Source organism: Cetorhinus maximus, chromosome 10, assembly GCF_964194155.1.
Source record: "Cetorhinus maximus chromosome 10, sCetMax3.hap1.1, whole genome shotgun sequence".
Taxonomy (NCBI): Eukaryota; Metazoa; Chordata; class Chondrichthyes; order Lamniformes; family Cetorhinidae; genus Cetorhinus; species Cetorhinus maximus.
In genome coordinates, this window is record NC_135888.1 from 105,052,400 (window position 1) to 105,079,928 (window position 27,529).

Sequence of the window (27,529 nt, forward strand, 5' to 3'; positions counted from 1 at the left end):
GACGGGTAGGTCTTTAATGATCTTAATTAGCCTGTCAATGGCCTCAATTGGCCATTGACAGGTCGGCGGGCGGACAGCTGATTTCGCTGTCATCACTCTTGCATGTGTATAGCACCTTTGACATAGAAAAATATTGCTACACACTTCACAGGGGCATGTTAAAATTGAGCATCACACCAAAGAGGATGGGGAGGGTGGTCAAAGAAATAGGCTCAAGAAGAACTTTAATGGAAGTCCTCCATGGCGTCCAAAAGGTGCTAGAGGAATGCGTCACTAAACCTGGGGGCTGCAGTATTCTTGTCTTATTTGCAGCAGTCCCTAGCTGGAAGCACTGAGAGGTGTGCGCGGGGCTGCACTTTAAACATGGCGCCCGGCGTGATGAATCAGCAAGGTGACAGAATGGCGGGCGAATCCGAGCCTGCCCGCCATCAAAATGGCGTGTTTCCCGGGAATGCATAATTAATGCAGCAGGATTGGGACGATATGGTGTGAGACGCCGCCCATTGCGGCCGGTGGGTAAAATGTTGTTTTTCCCACTCGCTACTGCACTTAGTGCAAATCGGGGACGATTCCACCCATAGAATGGCGACATAGAAAGGCCCTTCAGCCCATCGTGTCTATGCTGGTTCTCTGCAAAAGCAATTCACCCACTTCCAATTCCCCACCCTTTCCTCGTAGCCCTACAATTGTTTTATTTTCGGGTGCTTATCCAATTCTACTTGTAGCCCCCGACTGTATCTGCCTCCACGACACTCTAGGGTAGTATCGTTATTTTTCATTCATTCACGGGATGTGGGCTTTGCTGGCTGTGCCAGCATTTATTGCCCATCCCCAGTTGCCCTTGAGAAGGTGGTGGTGAGCTGCCTTCTTGAACCGCTGCAGTCCATGAGCAGGTATTGCTAAGCAACTGCTGCTTGATAGCCCTGTTGATGACCCCTTCCATTACTTTACTGATGATCGAGAGTAGACTGATGGGGCGGTAATTGGCCGGCTTGGATTTGTCCTGCTTTTTCTGTACAGGACAGACCTGGGCAATTTTCCACACAGCTGGGTAGATGCCAGTATTGTAGCTGTACTGGAACAGATTGGCTAGGGGCACGGCAAGCTCTGGTGCACAAGTCTTCAGTACTATTGCCGGAATGTTGTCAGGGCCCATAGCCTTTGCATTGTCCAGTGCCTTCAGCCGTTTCTTATTATCACGTGGAGTGAAGCGAAATGGCTGAAGACTGGCATCTGTGATGCTGGGGGCCTGCAGAGGAGGCCGAGATCGATCATCCACTTGGCACTTCTGGCTGAAGATTGTAGCAACTGCTTCAGCCTTATCTTTTGCACTGCTGTGCTGGGCTCCTCCATCATTGAGGATGGGGATATTTGTCGAGCCACCTCCTCCAGTGAGTTGTTTAATTGTCCATCACTATTCACAACTGGATGTGGCAGGACTGCAGAGCTTAGATCTGACCTGTTGGTTTTGGGATCGCTTAGTTCTGTCTGTCACTTGCTGCTTATGCTGTTTGGCATGCAAGTAGCCCTGTTTTATAGCTTCACCAGATTGACACCTCATTTTTAGGCATGCCTGGTGCTGCTCCAGGCATGCCCTCCTGCACTCTTCATTGAACCTGGGTTGATCCCCTGGCTTGACGGTAATGGTAGAGTGGGAGATATGCCGGGCCACAAGGTTACAGATTGTGCTCGAGTACAATTCTGCTGCTGTCCCACAGTGCCTCATGGATGCCCAGTCTTGAGTTGCTAGATCTGTTCAAAATCTATCCCATTTAGCACCGTGGTAGTGCCATGCAGCACGATGAAGGGTATCCTCAATGTGAAGGCGGAACTTTGTGTCCACAATGACTGTGCGGTGGTCACTCCTACCGATACTGTCATGGACAGATGCATCTGCGGCAGGCAGATTGGTGAGGCTGAGGTCATGTTTTTCCCTCTTGTTGGTTCCCTCACCAGCTACCGCAGACCCAGCCTAGCAGCTATGTCGTTTCGGACTCGGCCAGCTCGTTCAGTAGTGGTGCTACTGAGCCACTCTTGGTGATGGACATTGAAGTCTCCCACCCAGAGAACATTCTGCACTTTTGCCTCCAAGTGATGTTCAACATGGTGGAGCACTGATTCATCAGCTGAGGGAGGGCGGTATATGATAATCAGGAGGTTTCCTTGCCCATGACTTCATGGGGTCCAGAGGATGTTGAGGACTCCCAGGGCAATTTCTTCCTGACTGTATACCACTGTGCCACCGGTGGGACAGGACATATCCAGGGGTGGTGATGGTGGTGTCTGGGACATTATCTGTAAGGTATGATTCCGTGAGGATCACTATGTCAGGCTGTTGCTTGACTAGTCTGTGAGACAGCTCTCCCAATTTTGGCAAGGAGAACTTTGCAGGGTCGAACGGTCTGCGATTGCCATTGTTGTTTCCGGTGCCTAGGTCAATGCCAGGTGGTCCGTCCGGTTTCATTCCTTTTTTGTGTCTTTTAACAACTGAGTGGGTTGCTAGGAGTCAGCCACATTACCAGACAAGGTAAGGATGACAGATTTCCTTCCCTAAAGGGGCATTAGTGAACCAGATGGGTTTTTACAATAATCGTTTCAAATTGAATTCAAATTCCACCATCTGCCATGGCGGGATTCGAACCTGGGTACCCAGAGCATTACCCTGGATTTCAGGATTACTAGTCCAGCGACAATACCACTATGCTATTGTCTCCCTCTGCAACAAGTAACACACCTCCTGACTCCCCAAAGCCTTTCCAACAGCTACAAGGCACAAGTCTGGAGTGTGATTGAATAACCTTCACTTGCATGAATGAGTGTAGCTACAACAACCTTCAAGAAGTTTGACACCATCCAAGACACAGCAGCCTGCTTGGTTAGCACCCCATCTACCACCTCAAGTATTTACTCCCTCCTCCTCCAGCATATCGTGGTTGCAGTGTGTACCATCAAGAAGCACTGTAGTAATTTTCCAAGGCTCGTTCAACAGCACCTTCCTACTACCTGGAAGAACAAGGGCAGCAGATGTTTGGGAATACCATCACCTGTAAGTTTCCGTCCAATTCATGTACCATCCTGACTTTGAACCAAATCACTCTTCCTTCACCTTCATTGGGTCAGAATCCTGGAACTGTTTACTAAACATAAGTTGGGTGTACCAACACTATATCAATTGCAGTGCTTCAAGAAGGCAGTCTGCTTTCTCAAGGGGATTTAGGGATGTGCAATAAATGCTGGACTTGCTAGTGGTGAACATAGCCATAAACCAATTAAACAAAAGTCTCTGTTTATTTCTCAATCCTTAAATCTTTTTGGTGTTGCATTTTTCTCTTTGTCACGGAGAGGCACAAATTGCCCTGCAACCTGTGACGTTGTTCACAAGTGGTATCTCTCCCTCATCACAAGTTGCTGATTGATTTGCAACAGAAAACCTGTAGCAGGTGTAGTCTTGCTAAATTAGTAATGGTCTGCATCATACGACACCATTTTGTTTCACCAAAACTGGGCCATTAATTTGCAGAGAAGCAGCAGGCAATTTAGGCAGATAAAACATTGTCATTTTTTTCCCAACTTACCTTCAGTGATGTGGCTAGTTGACATTGAGCTTACAAACATTTGGAATTTCTAACGCTGCTGTTGTCTAAATCCAGCAAAAATGGAAGGCCTGGTTGGAGGTTTTCCCTATTTCATCCAATTGCTTCTCGTCACATTGCTTAAAATGGTGGACATTTAGCAAGACTGCACCTTCTGCAGGTTTTCTATCGCATCTCAGCGTGTAGCTGATAGCCCTTCTAAAAAAAAACCTGGAGTATCTGAAAGGCTTGTGATTTTTTTTTCTCATGGTTAATCTTTGGTGACTTTTCAATTACACAGGAAAGATTATTTGGTTACCAGACTTTTTACTTGGGTGACAAAACTTATAACTAAGTTCTTGCATATTTTAATTAACATTAAACAAAATGAAAACTTTACTTAACACCTGACAGATAGTAATGTGTAGATTTGAGTATAGATTGTTTACGTTTCATTCCATAATGACTTGAAGCAAATTTTGACAACAGTGTTTTTTTTTTGATTGTGTGTAGGTCTTTGTGATCATCATGTCTAGCAGAGGTGGAAAGAAGAAAACGACCAAGATTTCTCGGTCTGCAAAAGCCGGGGTTATTTTCCCTGTAGGAAGAATGTTGCGTTACATAAAGAAAGGGCACCCTAAGTACAGAATTGGTGTTGGTGCTCCAGTGTACATGGCGGCCGTTCTAGAGTATCTGACTGGTGAGTCGAAAAGTCTCTCAGGCTTACAGAAGAACAAGAGCGAAAGTTGATTTTAAGCTAAACATTCCACGGAGATGAAACGTAATGTAAAATAATCTTAGACATTTGGCCAAATTTTAGCACTGGCGGCAGGATTTAAGTACACGATCTGTGCAGAATGATTTCTGGTATACAATGCCCAGAAATTAGGTGCAGCACTAAAACTTTATAGCAGTTTTACTTTTGTGATTGAATTATAAGATTTTGTTGTAGCATTCTCAAAGTCGTAGGGCAGGATTTTCCCAGCCCCTGAGTTGGTGGGAGTAGAGGAGGCGGTTGGGCAGGATAAAAGGGGAGCCATGTTGGAATAGCTCTCCAACACATTCCCACTACTTGGGAAGTTTCCCAGGGGTGGTCTGGAATTCAGATCAACTGCCATCAATCGAAGTAACTAAGGCCCCAATTCATGCCTTTTACTGGCGGTGGAGCAGCCTCATCACTGGACGGGGAAGTCTCCATCTCAGTGGTGCTAATAACTCCACTCGCAGCCCAAATGTTGCTGCCAAAGGAATTTCCCCTCTGATTGGAGGAGCCCCACCCCATACAAAATGGAATTATTATCACCCCTCTGAGAGCCCCTCCTCTCTTGGTGGCTTGTTGGGGGGTGCCGAGTCTCTAGAGCCGCTGGCCCTGTGGTTGTGCCAGCAGGATTGGGAGCCTACCTGCTACTCTTAATTGGATGGTGAGCTCAGAGGCAGATTCAAATAGCTCCTCCCAGTCTCGCTCCTAGCAACTGCAGGCTCGGGGCTTCCATTTGATCCCAATGCCAGCATTACAAAGCCTGTGGGAAAATCCTGTCCTTAATGTCAAATCAGCGAAACTCTTGCTTTTCTTTGGTAAATAGTTATCCTTGCTCAGTATTAGAAAATTTATTTAAACTACGTTCCCCCATTCACTTCATTGATCTGCTGTCTAGAAACAAGGGATCAGTTTTTGTTTGAAGTTGTTTTTAATCTAGTTTTAAGCTAGCTACTGCCACACTGGCCACTCACTGTTAAAGGAGGCACCGAGTTACTGCTGTCAATGAATGTGTCTGAGCCAAGAAGTGGGAATCCTTATCCTGCCGCTAAAATCTGGTGGATCTTTACAGCCCATTCTCAATGATATTTAGTGTTTAAAACCTAGTTTGTTCTGGACTTGCTTTTAAATTTAAAATTGAGCACTGTTCTTCTGGAGGCTGAAGCTTCACTTGTTAATTTTGGGTTTCAAAGAACCTGAAGATCAACCCTGCCAGTCCCTAGAAAAGTTACCGTTTGTGTCTTTCCCAACAATGTCACCAAAATTACACTCTGCTTCAATATGAATTAGTACCATGTATTTCATGTAAAATAGGATTATGGGGTAGAACTTAATATTGCCCTGTTCTGTAAATTGTAAACTTATTAAGCAGAGTTTTAGATAGCAGTTACTGAGTGGATAATGACAGGGTACTACAGGCCTTTAGTTGGGACTACCTGTGCATTGAAAAAGGAATTCATTTTACTGTATTTAATAACCAAGACTGGATATTTTAATTTCAATTTTATTTCCTTTAAGCAAGGCTACAGCTTATTTATTGCATAAATATGGAGACATCTGTAGATTCTAACCTTGTCAACATGTACACATTAATAAGAGGATAATTGAGTCTCATAATGAGCAAGTCAGTTAATTAGTTTTGAATGAGTGAGATGCATGTACTAAATGTGAGTCTTCTAGTTGCTAATGCCCACATATACCAATTTATCCTTTATTCTATATTCAGAGCAAGATTATTCCATTAGCCGTAATAACTGAAACTGATTATCTTTCAGCTGAAATTTTGGAATTGGCTGGTAATGCTGCTAGAGATAACAAGAAGGGAAGAGTTACTCCCAGGCACATCCTACTAGCTATTGCAAATGATGAAGAATTGAACCAGGTATGTTGTACCCTATAGACTTGTTGGGGTTTTCTGTCATTTTTCCATCCAGTGTGGAAAACTGTTACTAAAATGATTCTGTTTTAGTGCATTAACTGAGGTAGCACAGGGGGTGGAGCAAAGGAGGAAAGTGACCCTAACTCTTGCCACTAAATAAATGTAAATAAGATCTACTGAACAGATATGTTCAGTGTTCTGCAGGAGGAGTAAACAAAAACCTGAGTGGTTGAATTTGTATTTACCACAAAGGCCTGAAATTGTCATGTGAATTGTTGGTAAAGGCCCTGCAACCTTCTTAAAACCCAGTGCACTAATCACACTTTCAGTTGCTATTCATAGTTGTCACACTTCGGCTTGACAACCTTTGCTTTTATGTACACAAAAAAAAATCCCTCTTGAAAGCGCCTCAAAACGTTGTTCATATGATCATAGTTATAACATAAATGATATATATACCAAGCAGTTTTTCAGCCTGAGAGCCACGACTGATGTGTTTGTGCCATGTATACTTTCTTTGTTAGTGCCTTGTCATGTGTAAGACTCTATTCAGACATCCTACTCTAAATTTCAATTATCCTGTGTGGGATGTAGGTAGAGTGGGAAAAAGCATATCTGTCATGATGGTGACCTTGTCTTGGCAACCCTTGGTATGCTATGTAAGTTTGATAGGTGTCATGCACTGACCCCTCTGGTTTCACTACTGTACAACATTGATCTTTGCTATCCCGACACACTGTGCCAAAACAGAACCGACTATCATTTCTGTGGTATTGAACACGCAAACACTTTGTTTGATCTGATCACTTGAACATTTAATGAATATCGGTATCAAAATGGTTTATTGTAATAATGGAATCATAATTCTAATGCTAAACCTCTCCCTATAGCTGCTGAAAGGTGTCACTATTGCTAGTGGAGGTGTCTTACCTAACATTCATCCGGAACTATTGTCTAAGAAGCGAGGATCTAAAGGAAAGCTCGAAGCTATCATCACCCCACCACCAGCAAAAAAAGCCAAGTCCTCACAATCCACCAAGAAAACTGGAGGAAAGAAAGGCAAAAAGGGAGCAGGAAAAGGAGGGGCTAAGGTACAACTTGTGTTGCATTAATAGTTTCGTATTAGTAATGATAAATAGTCAGCGCTCAGTATTTTAGGCTTTGTAATTAAGCCATTTGTTTTTTCTGAAGAACTTTTATCATTTTTTTAGATGAGAAATTTACCAGGCACCCAGTATTAACACTGAGCACTTACAGGTCAGATAAATCCAGGTATTTGCAGAGTGTCATTCTCACTGCCTCTTCAAACACTTGTTAATCAAATCTATAAGTAATGTGGTATATGAATTCCACTGCCAGTGTAATGCTAGCTATGTAGGTCGTACACCCCAAAGACTGGCGGGTCATATCAAACAGCATGTCCCAGCCACTATTTACAACGGGCAGGGTACCCACCCAACCCTTGCTTACAAAACTCAAAATGCAGTGTCTAACACTAGATGTGATTCCGCGATTGGACAACATTTGCTAAATAATCCTCAATTTGCTAAGAATTACACTGACAGTCAATTTATGATTGTTAGTCACAGTGTGGCGTATTTGCATGTACTGACAGCTTCATATATTAATACACAGGGCCCTGTTCTTTGCAGACAGAACACGTACACAAATTGCGTCTGTTTCAGCTAAACAGGGCACTCCTCAGGGCAGTGTCTTGACCAATCAGGGTCAAGCTGTCTGGTTTAAATTTCAAACAATGCTTAGCAGTGAACTGTTAGTCACCATCACTAGTGCATTCTCCATGGCAATGCCACTTGCCAACCAATCAGCACTCTCTTCACATACTGTATAAATTGTTGTTTTCCCCTTACATTGGTATTTGTGCGAAGTGTCCTAATGAGTGCAAGATGAAAAGCTTAGACATGTCCCTTTTTCAGCAATACTCACATTCTGTACTAACAAACAATTAAATCTAGAAGTTTTAACTAAAGTCCTAAAGGAGGGGAGGGAGCTAGAAAGCCAGAGGGGTTTAAGGGAGTGAATTCAAGAGTATAGGGCTTAGGCAGCTGAAGACACATCTGCCAATGATAGGATGAAGAGAAGGGGGAATACACAAAAGCACAGAGCCAGAGAAGAATTCAGGAGGGTTGTATAGCTGAAGAGTGTTACAGAGACAGTGAGGGCAAGACCTTGAACAGATTTAAACATAAAGATAAGAATTGAAAATTGAGGCTTTGGGGCACCAGGAGCTTATGTAGATAAACAAAAACAAGGGCGAGGTTAATTTTATGTGGATAGGATACATACAACAGAGATTTAGAGGAGTTGAAGTTTACAGAGACTAAAGAATGAGAGGCTGGAGAAAGTATTGGATAATTTGAGCCTGGATGTGCCAAAGGCAGGATGGAAGCAGACATAATTAGAGGTAGAAGTATGTTCTCTTTGTGCTGAAGGAATGTGAGGTTGGAAGCTCAACGCAGGATCAGACATGACACTGTGGTTGTGACAGTATGGCTCCGTTTGAGACTGGTGACTGTGGAGAGAGATGGAATTAATGAAAAGAATTGGAATTTGTGGCAGGGACAGAAGGCAGTGGTTTAGTCTTCCCAGTATTTAACTGGAGGAAGCTGTGTCTCTTAGGCCTGGATGTTAAATAGTCTGGCAACACATAAGAAGTGGAGAGATAGCGAGAGATGAAGGAAAGGTAGAACTTGATTAAATCAGCATACATGTGGAACTCAGCCCTCATGGTTTCAGATGATATTGTTGAGGACAGCATGTAGATGAGAAAGACGGTGTGGGGGGGGGCTGCCAGGAGAGATCCTTGCGGATCTCCAGAGGTAACAGAAAAAGAAGCCCTTTCTGGAAATGCTCAGGCTATTGTTGAATAGGGAGAAGCAGAATCAAACAAGGGCAGTGACACTTAACTGGACAGCAGAGAGAGTCTTTAGAAGAGGATAGTGCTTTTGGTCGTATCAAAGGCCGCAGAGGACACGAGCATGGGTTGTTTTTGCAGAACATGTGACTTTAGGGCCGTTTAGGTGCTGTGGGCGGACAGGACCGGAAACTCCCATCCAAAGTGAATGGACTCTTGGCTGCTCTCCAAATTCTCCAGTCCCGTGCGCACTGATTCCCACCGCGGGCAGGACCAGAAAATCCTAGCCACCTATTTGTAGAATTTCAGACAACAGGTCATTGCAAAATAGGTGGACATGGATTTGTAAATCAACAACATTCTTAAGGACTTATGAGAATAAAGAGAGTTTAGAGATAGGGCAGTATTTTGCAAGAACAGACGACTTAAGAGTGAGTTTTTTGCAAGGACAGATAATGTTCAACTTATTTACCAATTTTATTTTAATTCTGAGATGCGCTGTGTCCTTGAAACATATCAACAGCTTGTGTTATTTTTATATTATATACAGTTGAAGATTTTGAGGCAATTTTACACTGTCGTGTCATTTTGTATGCTGATTGCTAGTGACTTTATTAGCAGTAATTGATGGTGGGTTCTACCCTTCCAATCACACTGCTTGAAGTGCCCTTAAACAGTGTGATGTGAATTGCAAATTTTGTGTTTTACTTTTTTACACATTTCTAGTTAACAGATTTGGCTATATTAGGGGCAACTTCAGGCTCTTGCATAGATGGCGTGCCTATTTTCTATACCTGTTGTATACTGTAAGGGAATAGCAGATTACCATGCATATTGGAAAATAACATACACCTACATATATTGTCATGGAGTTTTGTATCGCCTTCTCCCCATGCCAATATTTTGGAATGAAAGAACAGACCTTTTATAATAGGAGATACGAGATCCCTTCCCCCATTTATATTTCAGGGGAACAGCAGACCCCCATGTATGGGCAAGTGGCAGACCCTTTGCACATTAGAGGTGAAAAGCAAACACCTGCATATATTTAAGTAAGTAGCAGACCACCGCTTATATTGGAGGAGCATCATATGTTGAAAGGAAATAGAAGATATGCACCCGGTATTTTGGAGATGGGTGACAGATCGAATGAAAATGTATATTGGAGGAGAAGAACCGGTTCCTGAAAATGTATCTAACCATAGATTGTTAGCGTGGTGATATATTTGTATGTCCCTCTTAAGCAGCAAAACAAGTAGGAAACCTGATAGTCACACAGCCAGTACTCTGTGGGTAGGCTGGAATTTTGAGAATGGTGTAATTCTCTGGGCATATGTAAAACACTAATTCAAAGCGTAAAATGATATTTTCTCACTACAGAAGAAGCAAACAGAAGTCAGCAAAGCAGCGTCTGCAGATAGCACTACTGAAGGAAATCCTGGGGACACATTTACCATTCTCTCCACCAAAAGCCTCTTCCTTGGACAAAAGGTACTGATACTCAGTAACATGGAATGGCAGCGTTCTTAGTGAGCTTTGGCATTCCTGTCTTATTCATATATTTAATAGATGTAGGCATGAAAAAATTTGTTACAAGGCTCAATGCCTAAATACTGCTTTCCCTAACCTGCTGCAATCAAGATCTTCATGGCAATATATTGTGAAATCTCCAGTACACATTAAAACACAGGAGTCACTTAAAAGGAAAGTTAAGAACATTTCTCTCTTTCTAGTTTCATTTCCCACTTTTTGACATACATATGGCATTCCAAATACTGTATGTACAACAGTAATACTCATTGTCAAAGCCCAGTAATCCCATGATCTGGGAAAAACAGAGTTATCCTGTTAAGCATCACTTGTTGCCCAAAAATGATCATCGTGGAGTCTTATAGCTGAAGGAAAAGGGCTGTTGAACTGCAGCTGTTTGCAAATGTCTAAACAGCAGTTGTACTGGTTAGCTCATTTTCACTTCTCTTCCTCTGGCCGTACACATAGTGTTCAGCATTTCAAAAGGCATAACTTTATGTAAGAAAATAATTCTGTGAGAAAAAATATCTTCCAAGGAACACTTCCTCTACCCTTGAAATGTTAAAAATTGGTTCTCAGAGCTTTAATTATCTTAAGTAAGGGTGCTTCTATTACTTGACCCTGTAAGAGTGTGCATTTATTACTTAATCCTCTGACACTGCTGAGAATCAGAGACTGATACAGTGCAGAATTAGGCCATTTGGTCCTTTCTGCCTGTGTCTCTTCTGCTAAAGCTATCCCATTAGTCCCAATCCCCTTGCTCTTTCCCCACAGCTTTCTAAGTTGTTTCCCCTAAAATATTTATCCGTTCCCCTTTGAAGTTAGCTATTGAATCTACTTCCATCACCCTTTTCTACTACTTAATTGGCAGATTATTGGCGACAGAATTATTTTTAATTGCTATTAAACCAACACAACAGTAATTAAACAATCCCATTCCTGTAAACAGAATAACCCATTTTAGATCAGATTTATTAAGGTGATTTTCCAAACTTCTCCCTAAACATTTATTGATTTTATTTTCACTTTCGAAATGACTTGAGGTAAGAATGATAACGGACATACAGATAGTAATTACAAAGTTCTGCCGCCCCAAAATAGGAGGAAAGCTTTGTTAGTGTGTAGGTGGGTGGAGATGTTGACTGCATCAGTCAGACTGAAGTGTTTAAGTCTGAACAAATGAAAGCAATCAGGACAACTGGTTGATTCTTTTATCAGGACAGAGTTAAACGATGTCCAAAAGAATCTTTGTTTTATTACACTTGGGGAAATGAATTACACTGGTTGCTGTGTGTAGCAACATTGTAAGCTTACTCTTTGTGAATGTCATTTGAGCAAAGAAAATCCAGGCTGATATCCCTAATGCAGTAATGAGGGAATGCTGCATTGCTGGAGGTGCTGTCTCTCAAATAAGACATTAAATCAAGGCCCTGTCTTCTCTCTCAGGCGGACATCAGATGTCCCATGGCAATGTTTGAAGAAGAGCGGGCAGTAATCCACAGCGTTCTGGCCAATATTTATCCCTCAGTCAACATAACTAAAACACATTAATTGGTCATTGTCACATTGCTGTTTTTGGGAGCTTGCTGCATGTACCCTGTTTCCTACATTACAGCAATGATTAAACTTCAAAAGTACGTCATTGGCTGTGAAGTACTTTGGGACATCCCGAGGTCCTGAGAGGTGCTGCATAAACACACACCTTTATATATATCGATTATGTCACCATATGTAGCAACCAGAGCAATTCTTCCCAAAACTTAAAGCATTGTTCCTATTGATGATGGCTAAGACTATTTTGACACTCCTAAATTGCTCCGTGCTCCACCTTTCCTGGCATGTGTACATGTATGTAGAATCTCACAGAACAATTCGGCACAGAAAAAGATAATTTGGCTCATTGTGTCCCTGATAGCTTTTTGCCAGATCAATCCTAAACTAGTTCCACTGCTTTGCTTTGTTTCCATTACTCTGCATCTTTCTCAGTATAAAGTACTTATTTAGTTTCCCATTGGTAAAATATTCTATGCTCCAACAGCCTGCTGCATAAAGTAATTTATTTTTGTGCTAGTACTCTTACCATGAGTAAGATGGGTTCAAGTCCCACTTGAGCGGCTTGAGCATATAAACTAGTGAGACAGTGCTACACCGCCATTTGAATGAATACTCACACTGAGGCCCTGTCTATGAGTAGGTGTAAAAGATGCAAAAGCACTATTTCAAAAAAGGAATAATGAGGTTTATCTTGGGCATGAGGGGAACTCCCTGATTTTTTTTTAATCTTTTACAGCTACTATTCCTTAACCTACACCACTTAAACAGACTATCTAGTCATTTATCTCATTGTTGTTTGTGTGACCTTGTAGCCTGCAAATTGGCTGCCAGTTTCCCCGAATTAGTAAACATGTGTTTAGATACTGAGGGATGAATTTCACAAGGTTTCACTGTATCCATTTTTTTGGCTTCCTGTGACTCTCCCACCAAAGCAATGACAGACAAGTATGGAAAGGCCCCATGGAAATTCACCCACTGATAGTTTAAAATTAGCTTTTGGAATGAACATTCACTAAAATAATTCCTTAACCATTTGTAATTTTTGTTTTGTTGCTTTTCTTAAAGTTTATAATCTTGGGTCACTGGTTGGTCTTGTAATTTAATATATACTTAGGCCTCCACTGTTTAACAATACTGAGGTCTAATACTGGCTAAGGTTCAGCTGTCTTAAAAGGATTGTGACCTGACCCTCAATATTTCTGTTAAACAGATATAGAAATATATTTTGCTAATCATTTTTTTAAATGAATATTCCTGTGTGGAAACTGTATTCCTCCACTTCAGCTTCTTTCCTCTTCTCTTGAATGCTGTAGTATGGTCCGATGGGTACTTGTTGCCCCCCTCTAATTCATCCAATGAGCCACTCTCAATACATGAGTCTAGATATTGAGTGCGAGTGGCCTCTTGGCAATGAGAAAGTCACAACTATGTCCAATCCTATCCTTGCCAGATGTTCACAAACACATAATTTAACAGTGATTAACTGCAGGAACATCATATCTTCTCCCTCCTTGCCTGAGCCTTTGAGATACAGAGACTGGTTATACAACGTACTGGTTACACAATGTTTCTCACGTGTTGGTGCAGACTCGATGGGCCGAATGGCCTCTTCTGCACTGTGATTTTGTGAATGTATGGGAGCACCGATGAACTGCCCATAGATTTAATGGGATATGAGCTCACGCTCTGTAATCTCCCTCCTGCTAATTCCGTGATTTCAACCCTGGTGACTTGGAGTAACACTAAACAAAGATCAAGTGTTACATACAAACATACAAATTAGGACCAGGAGTAGGCCACTCAGCCTTTCGAGCCTGCTCTGCCATTCAATAAGATCATGGTTGATCTGATTGCAACCTCAACCCCACATTCCTGCCTACCCTACTAACTTTTCACCCCTTTGTTAATCAAGAATCTATTTAGCGCGGCCTTAAAAATATTCAAAGACTCTACTTCCACCGCCTTTGGAGGAAGAGAGTTTCTAGGACTCGCAACTCCCCAAGAGAAAACAATTCTTCTCATCTCTGTCTTAAATGAGTGACCCCTTATTTTTAAACAGTGATCCCAGTTCTAGATTCTTCCGCAAGAGGAAACGTCAACTCCACATCCACCCTGTCAAGACCCCTCAAGATCTTAAAGGTTTCAATCAAGTCACCACTTACTCGTCTAAACTCCAGTAGATACCAGCCTAACCTGTCCAACCTGTTCTCATAAGACAACCTGCCATTTCCTGGTATTAGTCTAGTAACCATTCCCTGAACTGCTTCTAATGCATTTCCATCTTTCCTTAAATAAGGAGACCAGTACTGTATTCAATACTCCAGGTGTGGTCTCACCAGTGCTCTGTACAACTGAAGCATAACCTCCCTACTTTTGTAATCAATTCCCCTCACAATAAATGATAACATTCTATTAGCTTTCCTAATTATTTGCTGCATCTGCATACTAGCCTTTTGTGATTCATGCAATAGGATACCCAGATCCCTCTGAATCTCAAAATTCTGCAATCTCTCACCATTTAGATAATGAACTTATTTTTTATTCTTCCTGCCAAAATGGACAATTTCACATTTGCCCATATTATACTCTATTTGCCAGATCTTTACCCACTCACTTAACCTGTCTATGTCACTTTGTAGCCTCCTTATACCCTCTTCACAATTTACTTTCCTACCTATATTTGTGTCATTAGCAAATTTAGCAATCATACCCTCGGTCCCCTCATCCAAGTCATTGTATAAATTGTAAAAAGTTGAGGCCCCAGCACTGATCCCTGTGGCACACCATTCATCACATTCTACCAACCAGAAAAAGAACCATTCGTGCCAACTCTCTGCTTCCTGTTAGCTAACCAATCTTCTATCCATGCCAATATGTTATCACCTATACTACAAGCTTTTATTTTCTGCAGTAACCTTTGATGTAGCACTTTATCAAATACCTTCTGGAAATCTGAGTACAGTACATCCACCAGTTCCCCTTTATCCACAGCACATGTGACTCCTTCAAAGAACTCCAAAAAATTGGTTAAACATGACTTTCCTTTTACAAAACCATGTTAACTCTGCCTGATTGCCTTGATTTTTTTCTAAGTGCCCTGCTATAACATCTTTAATAATACCTTCTAACATTTTCTTTTTGACTGATGTTAGGCTAACTGGCCTGTCGTTACCTGATATCTGTCTCCCTCCCTTTTTGAATAAAGGAGTTACATTTGCTATTTACCAATTTAATGGAACTTTCCCTGAGTCTAGGGAATTTTGGAAAATTAAAACGAGCGCATCAACTATCTCACTAGCCACTTCTTCCAGGACCTTAGGATGAAGTCTATCCGGATGGGGATTTGTCAGCCTGCAGCCCCAACAATTTGCTCAATACCACTTCCCTGGTGATTGTAATTTTCCCGAGTTCCTCCCTCCTTTCCATTTCCTGATTTACAGCTACTTCTGGGATGTTACTTGTGTCCTGTATAGTGAAGACCGATGCAAAATACCTGTTTAATTCATCCACCATCTCCCTACTTTCCATTAATCAATTCCCCAGACACACTTTCCATAGGACCAATGCTCACTTTGTTAACTCTTCCCTTATTTAAATATCTATAGAAACTCTTATTGCCCATCTTTATATTACTAGCTAGCTTTCTCTTGTACTCTAAAATTTTTTCCCCTCCTTATTAATCTTTTTGTCATTCTTTGCTGTTGTTTATATTCTTTCCAATCTTCTGACCTGCCACCTGTCTTTGCGTAATTATATGCTTTTTATTTATGTTTGATACTGTCTTTAACTTTTTTAGTTAATCATGGATGATGGGCCCTCCCTTTGGAATTTTTCTTTCTGATTGGAATGTATCTATTCTGTGTATTCTGAAATATACCTTTAAATGTCTGCCACTGAACCTCTATTGACCTAGCCCTTAACCTCATTTGCCAGTTCAATTTAGTTAGCTATTGTGTGCCTTACTGACAAGCTCCCATTATCTTTTCTTTTATACCCTGTCCTACTGTGTAGTTACAATTAGGGGACAATTAGTCCCACAAGTGACTTCTTGCCTTTATCATTTCTCATCTCAACCCGAATCACTTCTCCTTCAGGAAACCAGGATGTAAGTATGGAAAAACACTTGGGTCATTGTCCAAGGGCCATGCTACTGGATAACACTGTCCATGTGCCATCTTTTAAAATGAAACTAATTTGATGTAATTTTTCACACATGTTGCTTTAAATGATCAAGACCAACAATATTGAACAATGAATAGCATTACATAAAATTTAATACGTGGAACCAGGTTATTTGGCTGAGCTAGAATGTGCCGTTGTTTATCCTCCATGTGCACAGTGGCTTTAATTCCATGTTCCTGATCTGTTTCCACATCCCTTAATTGCCCTTTTCTTTCAAGCACCTATTCTTAATTATTGATGTGATCTCTACTTCAATCACTAACTCTGGTAGTGCATTCTACAGCCTCAAACCTCTCCACACATTTTATTTCTCCTGTTCTCTGTTCCAAACCGCTGGAATTCAGTATTATTACCAATTCCCTTGTTTTTAACACTCATCCATTGGAAACACAGTCAGTTTCCAACTACTTTGCCTCATCCCTTCATAATTTTAAACGCTGCTTTCTTATTATCTCAATCTCCTCTGTTCTAACAAAAACAGTCCCAGTGTGTTGATCTGTTTTTGTATTTGTAAATTTTCATATCAAGCAGTATCATAGGGCAACATTTTCCTCCATCGGGGGGGCAAGTGTGGGAGCGGGCACCGGCAGGCAACCTTTCAATCGACACCCCTGGTTGGGGGGGGGGGGGGCAGCCATTTTATGTGGGCGGGCCAATTAAGGCCCACCCAGCGTGATGTCCTCCAGGAAGCGCTATGCACGCCCTGTGCAGCCGGAGGGGGGGGGATTCCCTCAGCGGGAGTGCGCTCTTTCGTGCATGTGCGCAAAAGAGCGCACAGATCTCCCTGAGCAAAGTGCTGCCTCAGGGAGATCGGCTCCGATTTAAAACTTTTAATAAACATGTTTAAAATTTTTCCCTGCCATGTCCCCTCATGTGACACTGTCACATGAGTTGAGACATGTTCTTAAGTTTTATTGAAACTTTTAAAAATTTAAATACCCTCATGAAACCTCATCCCGCCTGTGGATGAGGTTTCATGCTTTCTCCGAGGCCCGCCTGGGCTCCCGGCCTGCCCACCAACCTTAACGTTGGATGGACAGGTCCATCAATGAGGTTAATTAGCTTTTTTTGGCCTTAACAGGCTGTTGACCACCGAATTGAAAATCTAAATGACGAGGGGGCGATGTTGGGACGCACGCCCAACATATCCCCGCGTCATTTTACACATCGGCGAGTGGGCCCCGTTCGCTGACCGGAAAAACCTGCCCATGGTGAATCTGCATGGTGTGCTTTTTATTAACATTTTTCCTACAGTGTGGAGTTTAAAACAGTACTCCAGTTGTGGTCTTGAGTTTTTTTTTTCTGGATTCACCATTACATTGTGACTTTTTGTATTCAATACCTCTCGCCAGAAAACTGGTACTCCATTAGCTTTTTTATGATCTTTTCTACTTCTTGTTTTTAAATTCATTGAGAACCATCAAATTCCTCTGTTCTTCCACATTACTCAATTTACTCCTATTCAAAGTACAATCAGACAGTTACTGACATTGAATTCCATCTGCCACTCTTTGGTCATTTCACCAACTTATTAATATCCATGTTGTAGCTTCCTTTCACCCTCAGAATTATTTACTATGTCTCTTATTTTAGTATTACCTGAAAATTTGAAAACCAATCCCTCTAATGCTACAGCAAAACCATTGATGTAACGCAGTGAACAGAAGTAGCCTGAAAATAGAACCCTGTGAAATATAGTTACCTGACCACTTTGAGGAAGTGCGCTTAAATCCTAATCTCTGATTCCTCTTTTTGAACCAGTTTTTTAATCCAATTTTCTAATCTTTCTTTAATTATGTACCCCTTAATCTTCTCCAATAGTCTCCTCATGGTAATTGCATTCATCACAAAAAAAAACAATTCCCTCCTCCCATGTGGTTTTAGCTGAAAATGAAGGAAAGAAACTTCTTTGGGCGGATTACCTTTTAACAACAAACAGCAAAATAATTTAAATCTTCTGCACTGAAGAAGAGTTAATCACATTTCAATTATAATAATTACTGCAAATGTAGACTGAAAGGTTTACTAAAGTAAATTCTGATTGAGATTTTGAAAAGGTATTAATTTGACAGCTCCTTGTATAACACCTGCCACTGCACCTTTAGTAAATGACTGAAATATGTTGTTTTGTTAGCCACTGCACAATGGCCACATTAGTTCCCCCATAGATTTTTCATCGCACAGCTGATGGTTGCCTATTCACTTTAATAAGTTACCGGTGGTGCTATGATTGGAAAAACTTGGACTCAACAACTTAAATGCTATAAGGAAGCAGTGTCCTGTTCTTTTTTAAAAAAAAAACTCTTTTCAAGCGAATCTTCTTTTCTCTCAGGCCATGTATTTTATGTGACTGAGACCCATTCCTGATCAAGTGCTGCTCCACACCAGAGCAAGGAGGCTCCATTTTTCTCCCACTTTCCTCCTTCAGTATTCAGAGGTTAAGGTTATCTTAGGTGCTAAGCAGAAAGTGTTAAAGCACTTTCCTTAAATATGTTAATACCAACACTGCTCACATGTGCTGTTCTGTCGGTTCCATTTTTCCTCCAGCTTTTCTGTTTGGCTTTTCCATTACCTACACAAACATGACTGCACCAACACAACATAAATATTAGAAGACAACTGTGTCTATAGCATCCATGCCTTAACACATGTTCATACACAATTTGTATTTATTTATTAATCCTGCCTCAAGTTGCTTCTTTCCTAACCCTTCGCTCCTTGTTGCTTTTGTTTTTCACTCTGTTCTTCTCTTTCTTTTCCCCCTCTTCTCACACACAGATCTCCCCGCAATTGTTTTTATATGCAATGCCCTTCTTTCTTTCTCCTTGCCACTTAAATAACTCCATCTGATGGTTTTGACTGCTTACCACATATCCACCATTCTGTCCTGTTTCCTTAAACGACTTCTTGTTTTGTACTTGGGGTAACAGATAGGTTTTGTATGGCAGCAGAAGCTAGGGTTTCCCCTTTTCCTGTTGGGTTTCCCTGACCCTCCTATTGAGAGCCAGACCAGTGAACAACCATGGAAGGGAATCATAGTGTTAAAAGCTAACACAAGGGCAGATTGAGGTGGAAAATCATGGGAGAGCCCATAATTGAAAGTGAGATTAGGGATGCAAATGTGATGATTGTTCAATAATCAGCCAGTATTTAGTTAATGGTGCATCCTTGGGTGCTTTACTACAGCAGTGCTATTGAGATCAGGCACTTGGGGGTGGGGGTATCAAAGTTACATTTCGCCCCGCTATAAGAGCCATGTGTTGAGCATCCATACATGCTGCATACTGTGGCATCTTGTCATTCTTTCAGAAAGAGTTATTTTTCCCTAGAGCTACCCCATTGTAACCAAACTTACCACTTATAAAAGTGACTTGAATTTTAAAGTTTTGTTGTAGGATAATAGGATTTAACTACAATTACCTATGCATTAGTATACACCAGTGGTGAAGACTTGCAAAGGCTGAAGAAGACTAGGGGATGCAGAATGAAATCCCCAAATTAGGCTATAAATTTCTATGGTGTCATACAGGCCAGAGGTTCTGGGTTCAAAACTAGCTACAGGAAGGCCACCAACACACACTGAACTGTACCACAGTACAGGAATAAATGGCTTCAGGAGTGGTTGGGGAGAAAGTTGGAGAGAGATTGAAATAAAAATTGTTTTTGTTTCATGGAAATGTGTTTCCACAGAGCTTGCTGTCCTTTATCCTTTGCTGCTGTGAGTTGTTTTATCCCCTTTGTTTTTCCCTTCTACCCTGTTACTTTTGTATCAATGCTTTTCCTTGCAGTTACACCTCATTCACAGTGAACTCAGTAACATAGCGAGCTTCGAGGTGGAGGCCATTATCAATCCTACCAGTGCTGACATTGAGCTAAAAGATGACCTAGGTAAATGAAATATGACATCGCAGGTAACGTTGGCTGAGAGTATTATGGAATTTGAAATGTATAACATATTCTGGGTGCTGAATGTTACCGTCATTTTTGTTTAGTTCTCACTGGGAGATTTTCAGATGTTGACAGTGAGCACTTTTCCATAATTGACCCCAGTTCACCGTTACCTGTGTTATGGGTGGGCTCCACCATGTTTTTAAAAAATCCTTCTCATTGTACAAGCAAAGTATTTCAAACATGCGGAGAAGTATTTTCAAAGCATGCAATTAATAAAAATGTTCTTTAAAGACTGCTGCCATAAATGATTAAAGAGGCAGCTGCTTCACCAAAAAGCGTTTAGCTAACCATTTTGCTTTAGGGACCGAGAACAGGCCTATGCCCTCTAGATCATATTTTTACTCTAACAATGAGTTTCAATATGAGTTTGGTTGTTGTCATATCTGTTTTTGTAAAGAAATGAATACAAAGGTTTTGCAAAACACTTTTTTCAAGAAGACCCCAATAACTTTCAAAATGTATACAAGACAAAGTAACTCAATAAACACACATCATTTGTAATGGTGCTTTTGCAAACCAAATTTAAGCTTGATCATTGCCCTGTATATCCAAAGCATAAGAGATATAAAAAAAAAGTAACTTTGCTTGATCTGGGAGTAAGGATCTTTTTAAAAATGGTTTAAAAAATTAAAATAAAACTGTGATAATGTGATGTTAATGAGAAGGAGCAAGGAAAATAGATTCAGACTTTGAGACCAGGTCTGACATAATTTGAAGGTCATTTCAGCAGATCATCAAGTTAAGTTTTCAGCCTGAAATGTCTCTGAATTGCTTTCTCCATACAGATTTAAATTGATGTTGTTGTTTTCAGGGATCCCCTTTAAAAGACTGTCAATGTTCCAGTCTCAGTTTTCTTTCTAGCATGGTTGATGTTCTGTATGTTTGTTTGCCTGCTATAGTTACAAGTTGTACAGGCTGACATTGCAACAATTGACAGTGATGTTATCGTTCACCCTACGAACTCTGACCTCTACACTGGTGGGGAAGTAGGTAATGAAAAATTCTATGCAGTGAGTGCATGTCAATCAGTGGCAAACTCTGCTTGGCTATTTAGATTAGTACTTCCTGCTTCCAGCAACATGGTGAGTTTAGCTAATTGAAACATCTGGTGCACTCCCAAAAGTTTTTATTTCTTTAGGAATAAATTCCTCTCTCTTTTAGCTGGTGATCAGGGTGTTAATGCATGGGGGGAAATGTCTGTGCATCTCCGGAGCCTGGGTTTCAATCCAGCTTGGGTTGATGTAATGAAAATCTCCCCTCCCTTCTGGCTCCAAAACCCCAGCATGCAATGATTTTGGGCAGCTTCAACCTGAGTGGGTGTGAGCCTTGGTGCAAAACTACCTACAATTACAGACCAATTACTTATTTTCCTGTTCTACAATTGTAGCTGGAAGGATGAAGTGAGATACCAACTGAATCAAAAACTAACATTCTTTTTAATTTTTAAATAATGCACTGGTAAAGATGCTATTTGATATTGTTTCCACTGAGGGTTTAGGCCCCAGAAGACGCCCAAATAGCCTCTTTACTGTAGTTGCAATGAGTAGATGTGATTTGTAGTAGGCAGTGTTGTAATGGTGGTGCATAGTGACCATAAAAAAATTCAAACATTGTTTGAAATTTAATCTGGCTGGATATACTTATTTATTTTTGTGCTTGTCAGTGCTGGAAATGGCAGTTTCACTTTTTGCGCACACTGTCAGCATTAGACATTTCCAGGTCAGATATAACATGGGTTAAATACAGAATATCTACCTCCCCGAGTGAGAGTGTGAATTTACTGCCAGCATGTGAAATAAAAACTTTGTGCTGTACCATACTCCTTGGAACTTTAAAAAAAAAAGCTGCAACTGATGCTAGGAAGGCAGACATTGTACATTAACGGAAAAGGTGATGTTGGGCCTTCTGGAGCCATTGCAGTACTTTTGAAGGCATAATTCCCACAATGGTCACGGGTGGGAAGGAGGGGAGGTATTTCCAGGATTTTGACCCAGAAGTGATGAATATTGCAATGGCTTCACCCTTCCATGTCAAAACTGGCATCAGTTAGGGGTGTGTAATCGCACCAGCACTATTCTCATTCTTGCAGCAACACTGCAGCTTACTACCGACTCACTTCCTCCATCCCCACCCCCGCAGATGTGGTAGTAACTTTTCACACTGATGGTAAACTCTTCAACCTCAAACAGCTGAAGACCAAAACCAAGAAAACAACCATTTCTATTACAGAAGTATAGTATACTGAAGACGCATCAGTTAATGTTAACTCTGTACTGCAACAGCTAATTGATGTATTCACCAAAGCCTACAAGAGCATGGGACTTGCTCCAAAGAACAAAGTCCTCCAACAACCCACACATAAATGTATCAAATCCAATGCCTTCAATTGAGATTGATGGTGTTAAGTGTTGGAAAATGTTCCTCCATTCCCTTGGAAACTAGTTATCCCAAAAAACTGTCATTGATGAAGAGGTGCACCAACAAACCCAATGTGCTAGCTTAGGCTATGATAATTGCGTACTCAAGTTTTCGAGAATTGCAATATCATACCCAATACGAAACTCAGTCTATCGGGCAGTGGTTCTCCCCATGCTTCTCTGCAATGCTGAAGCTTGGACAACTTAGATGCCATTTCAAAACCCTGGAACAACATCATTAACACTGTCTTAGAAGGCTCTTGCAAATCAAATGGGAGGACAACGGAATAAATATGAGTGTCCTCTAAGACACAAACATGCCAAGTATAAAGGCCATGATAGTGTCACATTAACTGAGATGGATGGGTCATGTTGACATAATGCCCAACTCAAGACTCAGAGCTATGCCAGGGAACTCGTTTACACATGGGCCAAAGGAAAAGTTTCAAAGACAATCTCAAAGCCTCCATTAACATCAACACATGAGAAGCAGATGCCCAACGCAACCAAAATGACTTTCCATCATTGAAAATAGTGTCAAGACCTTCCAGTCAACAAAAGCAGCCACAACAGCGAGAGAGACAGAAAGATGCAGCTGCTTGAGCCAGCAACCTGCCACCACCTCTACTGGCTGTGGGTGAGCCTGCGAGGTTAAGATAGGGCTCATAAGCCACCTGTGAACCCATAGCCAACCCTGACATCTCACTTTCACCCAGCCATCTGCAATGAAGAATCATCCACAACACAAGAGATTGCTGATGAGTGATGAGAAGGCCGATGAACAAGGAAGAATAAATGAAAGAAGTGGTCTGTGCAAATATCAAGTGACCAGAAATTGGTATTGTGTCTTGGAATTTTTCCTGAAACAGAGAACACATTTCATTGGCTCCTTTTAAAAATGTATAATTTTTTGTAGATTTTGTTTTCTTTATAGTTTTCATTTCAACATTGTTTAAACTGTTTCGGGTGTGTTCTTTCAGTTTTGAGACATTTTCTCTTTTGTTTCTTGTTAATTGGAACTGAAAAATCCAAAGAGGACAAATGCTCACATGACCCAGTTCTAGTCCTGTGCTGGAAGTAGGTGTGAGGAGATTCTCTGATGTACTATTTCCCTCCCTTCTATGGAGGAGCCTGTGTCTGGTGTCTGTTTGGCATTTCACCTTCTCTACAAAGAAAAAAAAAATAGAAGTTTAGCATATACAGAATTCTGGACATGATCCAGAATGATTTCGCTTCTTGCCAGATCAAGTTGGGACTTCAGTATGTTGTACCACAATTTCAGTACTTACAATATGAAGGTTGCACTGGAGGTATCTCCTATTGAAAAATCAGTGTCATTTTTTTTAAATCCACAACTACAAAAAACTGGCTCATTTATAATCTTTGATGGGCAATTTTAATAGGCATTCACGCAGCTCGCAGAGAAATCTACAAGCACAAATTTTCAGTGGATAGTGATGGTGTGTGGCGTTGATAGCCCCGCTAACATTGCAGAACCACAATTTTTTTAAAAATATGGTCCTCTACATTTAAGCAGCATGCCATTTGGTGATAAATCTCATTAAACTTAAATTCCTGGTTCATTTGACAAATATACTCATTAAATGTGGTCACACTGCAAAACTGTATTTTTAATTTGCTTTTTCTGCTTCTTACGGACAAGCAAGTAACACTGAACTTCTGAGAACCTCAAACATATTCCTAAAAACTGTATGGGGCTCGTGATAATGTGTCTTTTTCCTAGTGCAAAAAATATTTTCAGTTTCTTTTTGCTATTAAAACTTGCAACTTTTTTAAAGTTTCAACTATTCTAAATTTAAATGCCTCTAGCTTAATGGCAGATTTTTTGCTTCTTAACTCAACAAAGTGAGGTGCTCAGAGGATTACTGTCAGTTGATGAAAATAAGCTTGTGGCTGTACTTTATACTTGAGATGCTGCAAATTATAATTCAAGTAAATCCCAATGAATGTAGAGTATTTGGATTACAATAGCAAGTGGATTCCTTATTAGAGCTCAGCAAAAGGTTCTGACTGGTATTGCATCATCTTCATGATAGCAATCTCTTCACTGATGATGTTGCAAGCTGAATGGGTGAAACTCAAATAAGAATCAGTCTGTGAAATCATCAGGAAAATTGTCCATTTAGAAGAGAGGGATCATAATTGCAAAAACGGAAGCTTCCATATTTTCAAATTCGTTAAGGGTTTTTTTTACTTGTCCAAATTTTAAAGTTTCCCACCAATAGGTTAGAAAACAGCAGCTTTAAATTTGTTTTGGCTGCTACTTATGAAATAGTCATCGGATATTGGGATTGGTTGTGAAGAAATATTTGGGATTTGAGTGGTAGTTATACTTTTATTTTACACCAAGGTTGTCATGATTTGCTTGGAGTATTAAACTTGATTTTTTTAAAAGACTTCTGATGTTTCCTCACAGTTCTCATAGTTCCATATCCCAGAGACAGAATTCCCATCTGCCTGCCCCACTACTAAACAAGGGAGATTTGAATTACCATGGCTTGTACTGCATGTGATTCACATTTCAGCTGTTGTAGGATCAGAGTATGCGACAACCCATTTGAGGCAGCGATGCTGAAAATGTAAAAGAATGACATTCATTAAAGTCTCCAACAGGCAAACTACAGGATTGACGGTGTGTGTTTCAACCATAGGCCAGTTCACAGTCGGACCTGTGGTTTCCCACCGATGCAGGTCTTGTTCATCAGAGGGTACTTCAGGCTACTATTGAGCCACTATTGCACCTAGATAGCATGCATCTGCCTATTCTACTATCACCATAGAGACTAAATTACCCAAGAGGCCAGAATTAGTTGTCAATTATATTCAAGGAAATTCTAAATTGTAATCTATTAGTAATGTTAAGAGCTCAATTTTCAAGTTGTTTGGGTGTACTTTTTTGGGGTTTTTTTTTTGGAATGTTAGCATTTAGCGAGGGCATATTGTAAACTTTGTGTCCTGCATGTAATTCGATAATAAAAGGGAGTATAATAATAGAAAATATTTGAAGTTACAGTTAAAATGTTCTCCATCAGTAAATTCCAGGCCTTCAGGATTAGCACAGGAAGCAAAGATAACCTTTGGCTCCTTTTCTCCACAACCAACTATCTTCTTTCCAGCAGTTTCTGTTTTTATCTCCTTAAACCCATCTTTCCTCACCCCTCCAATCTCGCCTCCACAGCAAGTGCGAGGAACTGAGAAGGCTGGATTTTCCCAGCCCTTCGGGAACGAGTTGGGAGGTGGGATGGCCTGTAAGATGGAATGGGCAAGCATCAGGTGGATTGCCCATTGTCTTCCCGCTGCGATGCCATCTAACCAGTGGTGGAGAAGATGGCGGACGTTCCTCCTGGGATGTCTTATGCAGAAAGGTTGAGCAGGTTGGGCCTATGCTCATTGGAGTTTAGAAGACTAAAAGGTGACCATAATGACATATATAAAGTTCTGAGGGGCTTGATAGCATGGATATTGAGAGGATCTTTTCACTCCTAGGGGAATCTAGAACTAGGGGCAGGGTTTCAAAATAAGGGGTCTCCCATTAAAGACGGAGATGAAGAATTTTTTTCTCTCGGAAAGTTGTTAAAATTTGGAATTCTCTACCCCAGAGATCAGTGGAGGCTGGGTCATTGCATATATTCACGGCTGAGATAGACAGATCTTTGATCTATAAGGGAGTCAAGAATTATGGGAAGCAGGCAGGAAAGTGGAATTGAGGCTGCATTAGATTTAGACCAGCCATGATCTTATTGAATGGCAGAGCAGGGTCAAGGGACCAAATGGCCTACTCTTGCTCCTATTTCTTATGTTCTTATTGTCTTAAGTTCTCCCACCAGAGCCCAATTGAGCCACATAACTGGTCAATTTAGAGCATTTCTGCCTTGACTGGCATTTAACTGGTGCGAGGATTGCCCTCAGCCACCAGAGATTACTGCCAGGGAAGCCCTGGCAGCCTCCCAGCAAGTTCCAATAGGTGGCATCCCCCATAGCTACAGTGCCTCCAGCCTCCCCCTCTCCCTCTGCCTGTCTTTGCCAGGGTCTACCTGACTGACCCTGGCTCCTCCAGACCTGACCCCACTTAACTGGTTGTGAGGGTACACATCAGGGTACTCTCCTCCAGGTGCAGCTCTGTCTCCTTCCCTTTTTGAATAAAGAAGTTATATTTGCTATTTCCCAACTTAATGGAACCTTCCCTGAATCTAGGAAATTTTGGAAAATTAAAACCTGTGCATCAACTTTCTCACTAGCCACTTCTTTCGAGTCCTTAGGGTGAAGTCCATCTGGACCTGAGGATTTGTCAGCCCACAGCCCCAACAATTTGCTCAATACCACTTACCTGGTGATTGTAATTTTCCCGAGTTCTTCCCTTCTTTTGATTTCCTGATTTACAGCTATTTCCGGGATGTTACTTGCATCCTCTATAGTGAAGACCGAAGCAAAATACCAGTTGAATTCATCTGCCATCCCAATTGCCCAGACGCACTCTCTGTAGGACCAATGCTCACTTTAACTCTTTTCTTATTTAAATATCTATAGAATCTCTTACTGTCCATCTTTCCACCTTTATATTACTAACTAGCTTTCTCTCATACTCTAATTTTTCCCCCCTTATTAATCTTTTTGTCATTCTTTGCTGTTCTTTATATTCTTTCCAATCTTCTGACCTGCCACCCACCTTTGCATAATTATATGCCTTTTCCTTAAGTTTGATACTGTCTTTAAATTTTTTAGTCAACCACAGATGGTGGGCCCTCCCCTTGGAATTTTTCTTTCTCATTGAAACGTTTATGTTCTGTGTAT

General features: G+C 41.1%; 1 protein-coding gene across 2 annotated transcripts in view; it reads left to right on the top strand.

The window, feature by feature from the left end:
* macroh2a1 (macroH2A.1 histone) overlaps window positions 1–27,529 on the top strand; it is a 56,572-nt gene that overhangs the window by 14,651 nt on the left and 14,392 nt on the right. The window contains exons 2-6 of one of the 2 annotated variants that reach the window (XM_078550923.1): window positions 4,086–4,272; window positions 6,105–6,211; window positions 7,099–7,299; window positions 10,464–10,574; window positions 20,138–20,237. In XM_078550923.1, coding sequence (XP_078407049.1) covers window positions 4,101–4,272; window positions 6,105–6,211; window positions 7,099–7,299; window positions 10,464–10,574; window positions 20,138–20,237 — 691 coding nt within the window. In that variant the 5' untranslated portion in view covers window positions 4,086–4,100. Of the gene's footprint in view, window positions 1–4,085; window positions 4,273–6,104; window positions 6,212–7,098; window positions 7,300–10,463; window positions 10,575–20,137; window positions 20,238–21,199; window positions 21,291–27,529 lie in introns of both variants that reach the window. The other variant, XM_078550924.1, reaches the window with a different exon arrangement.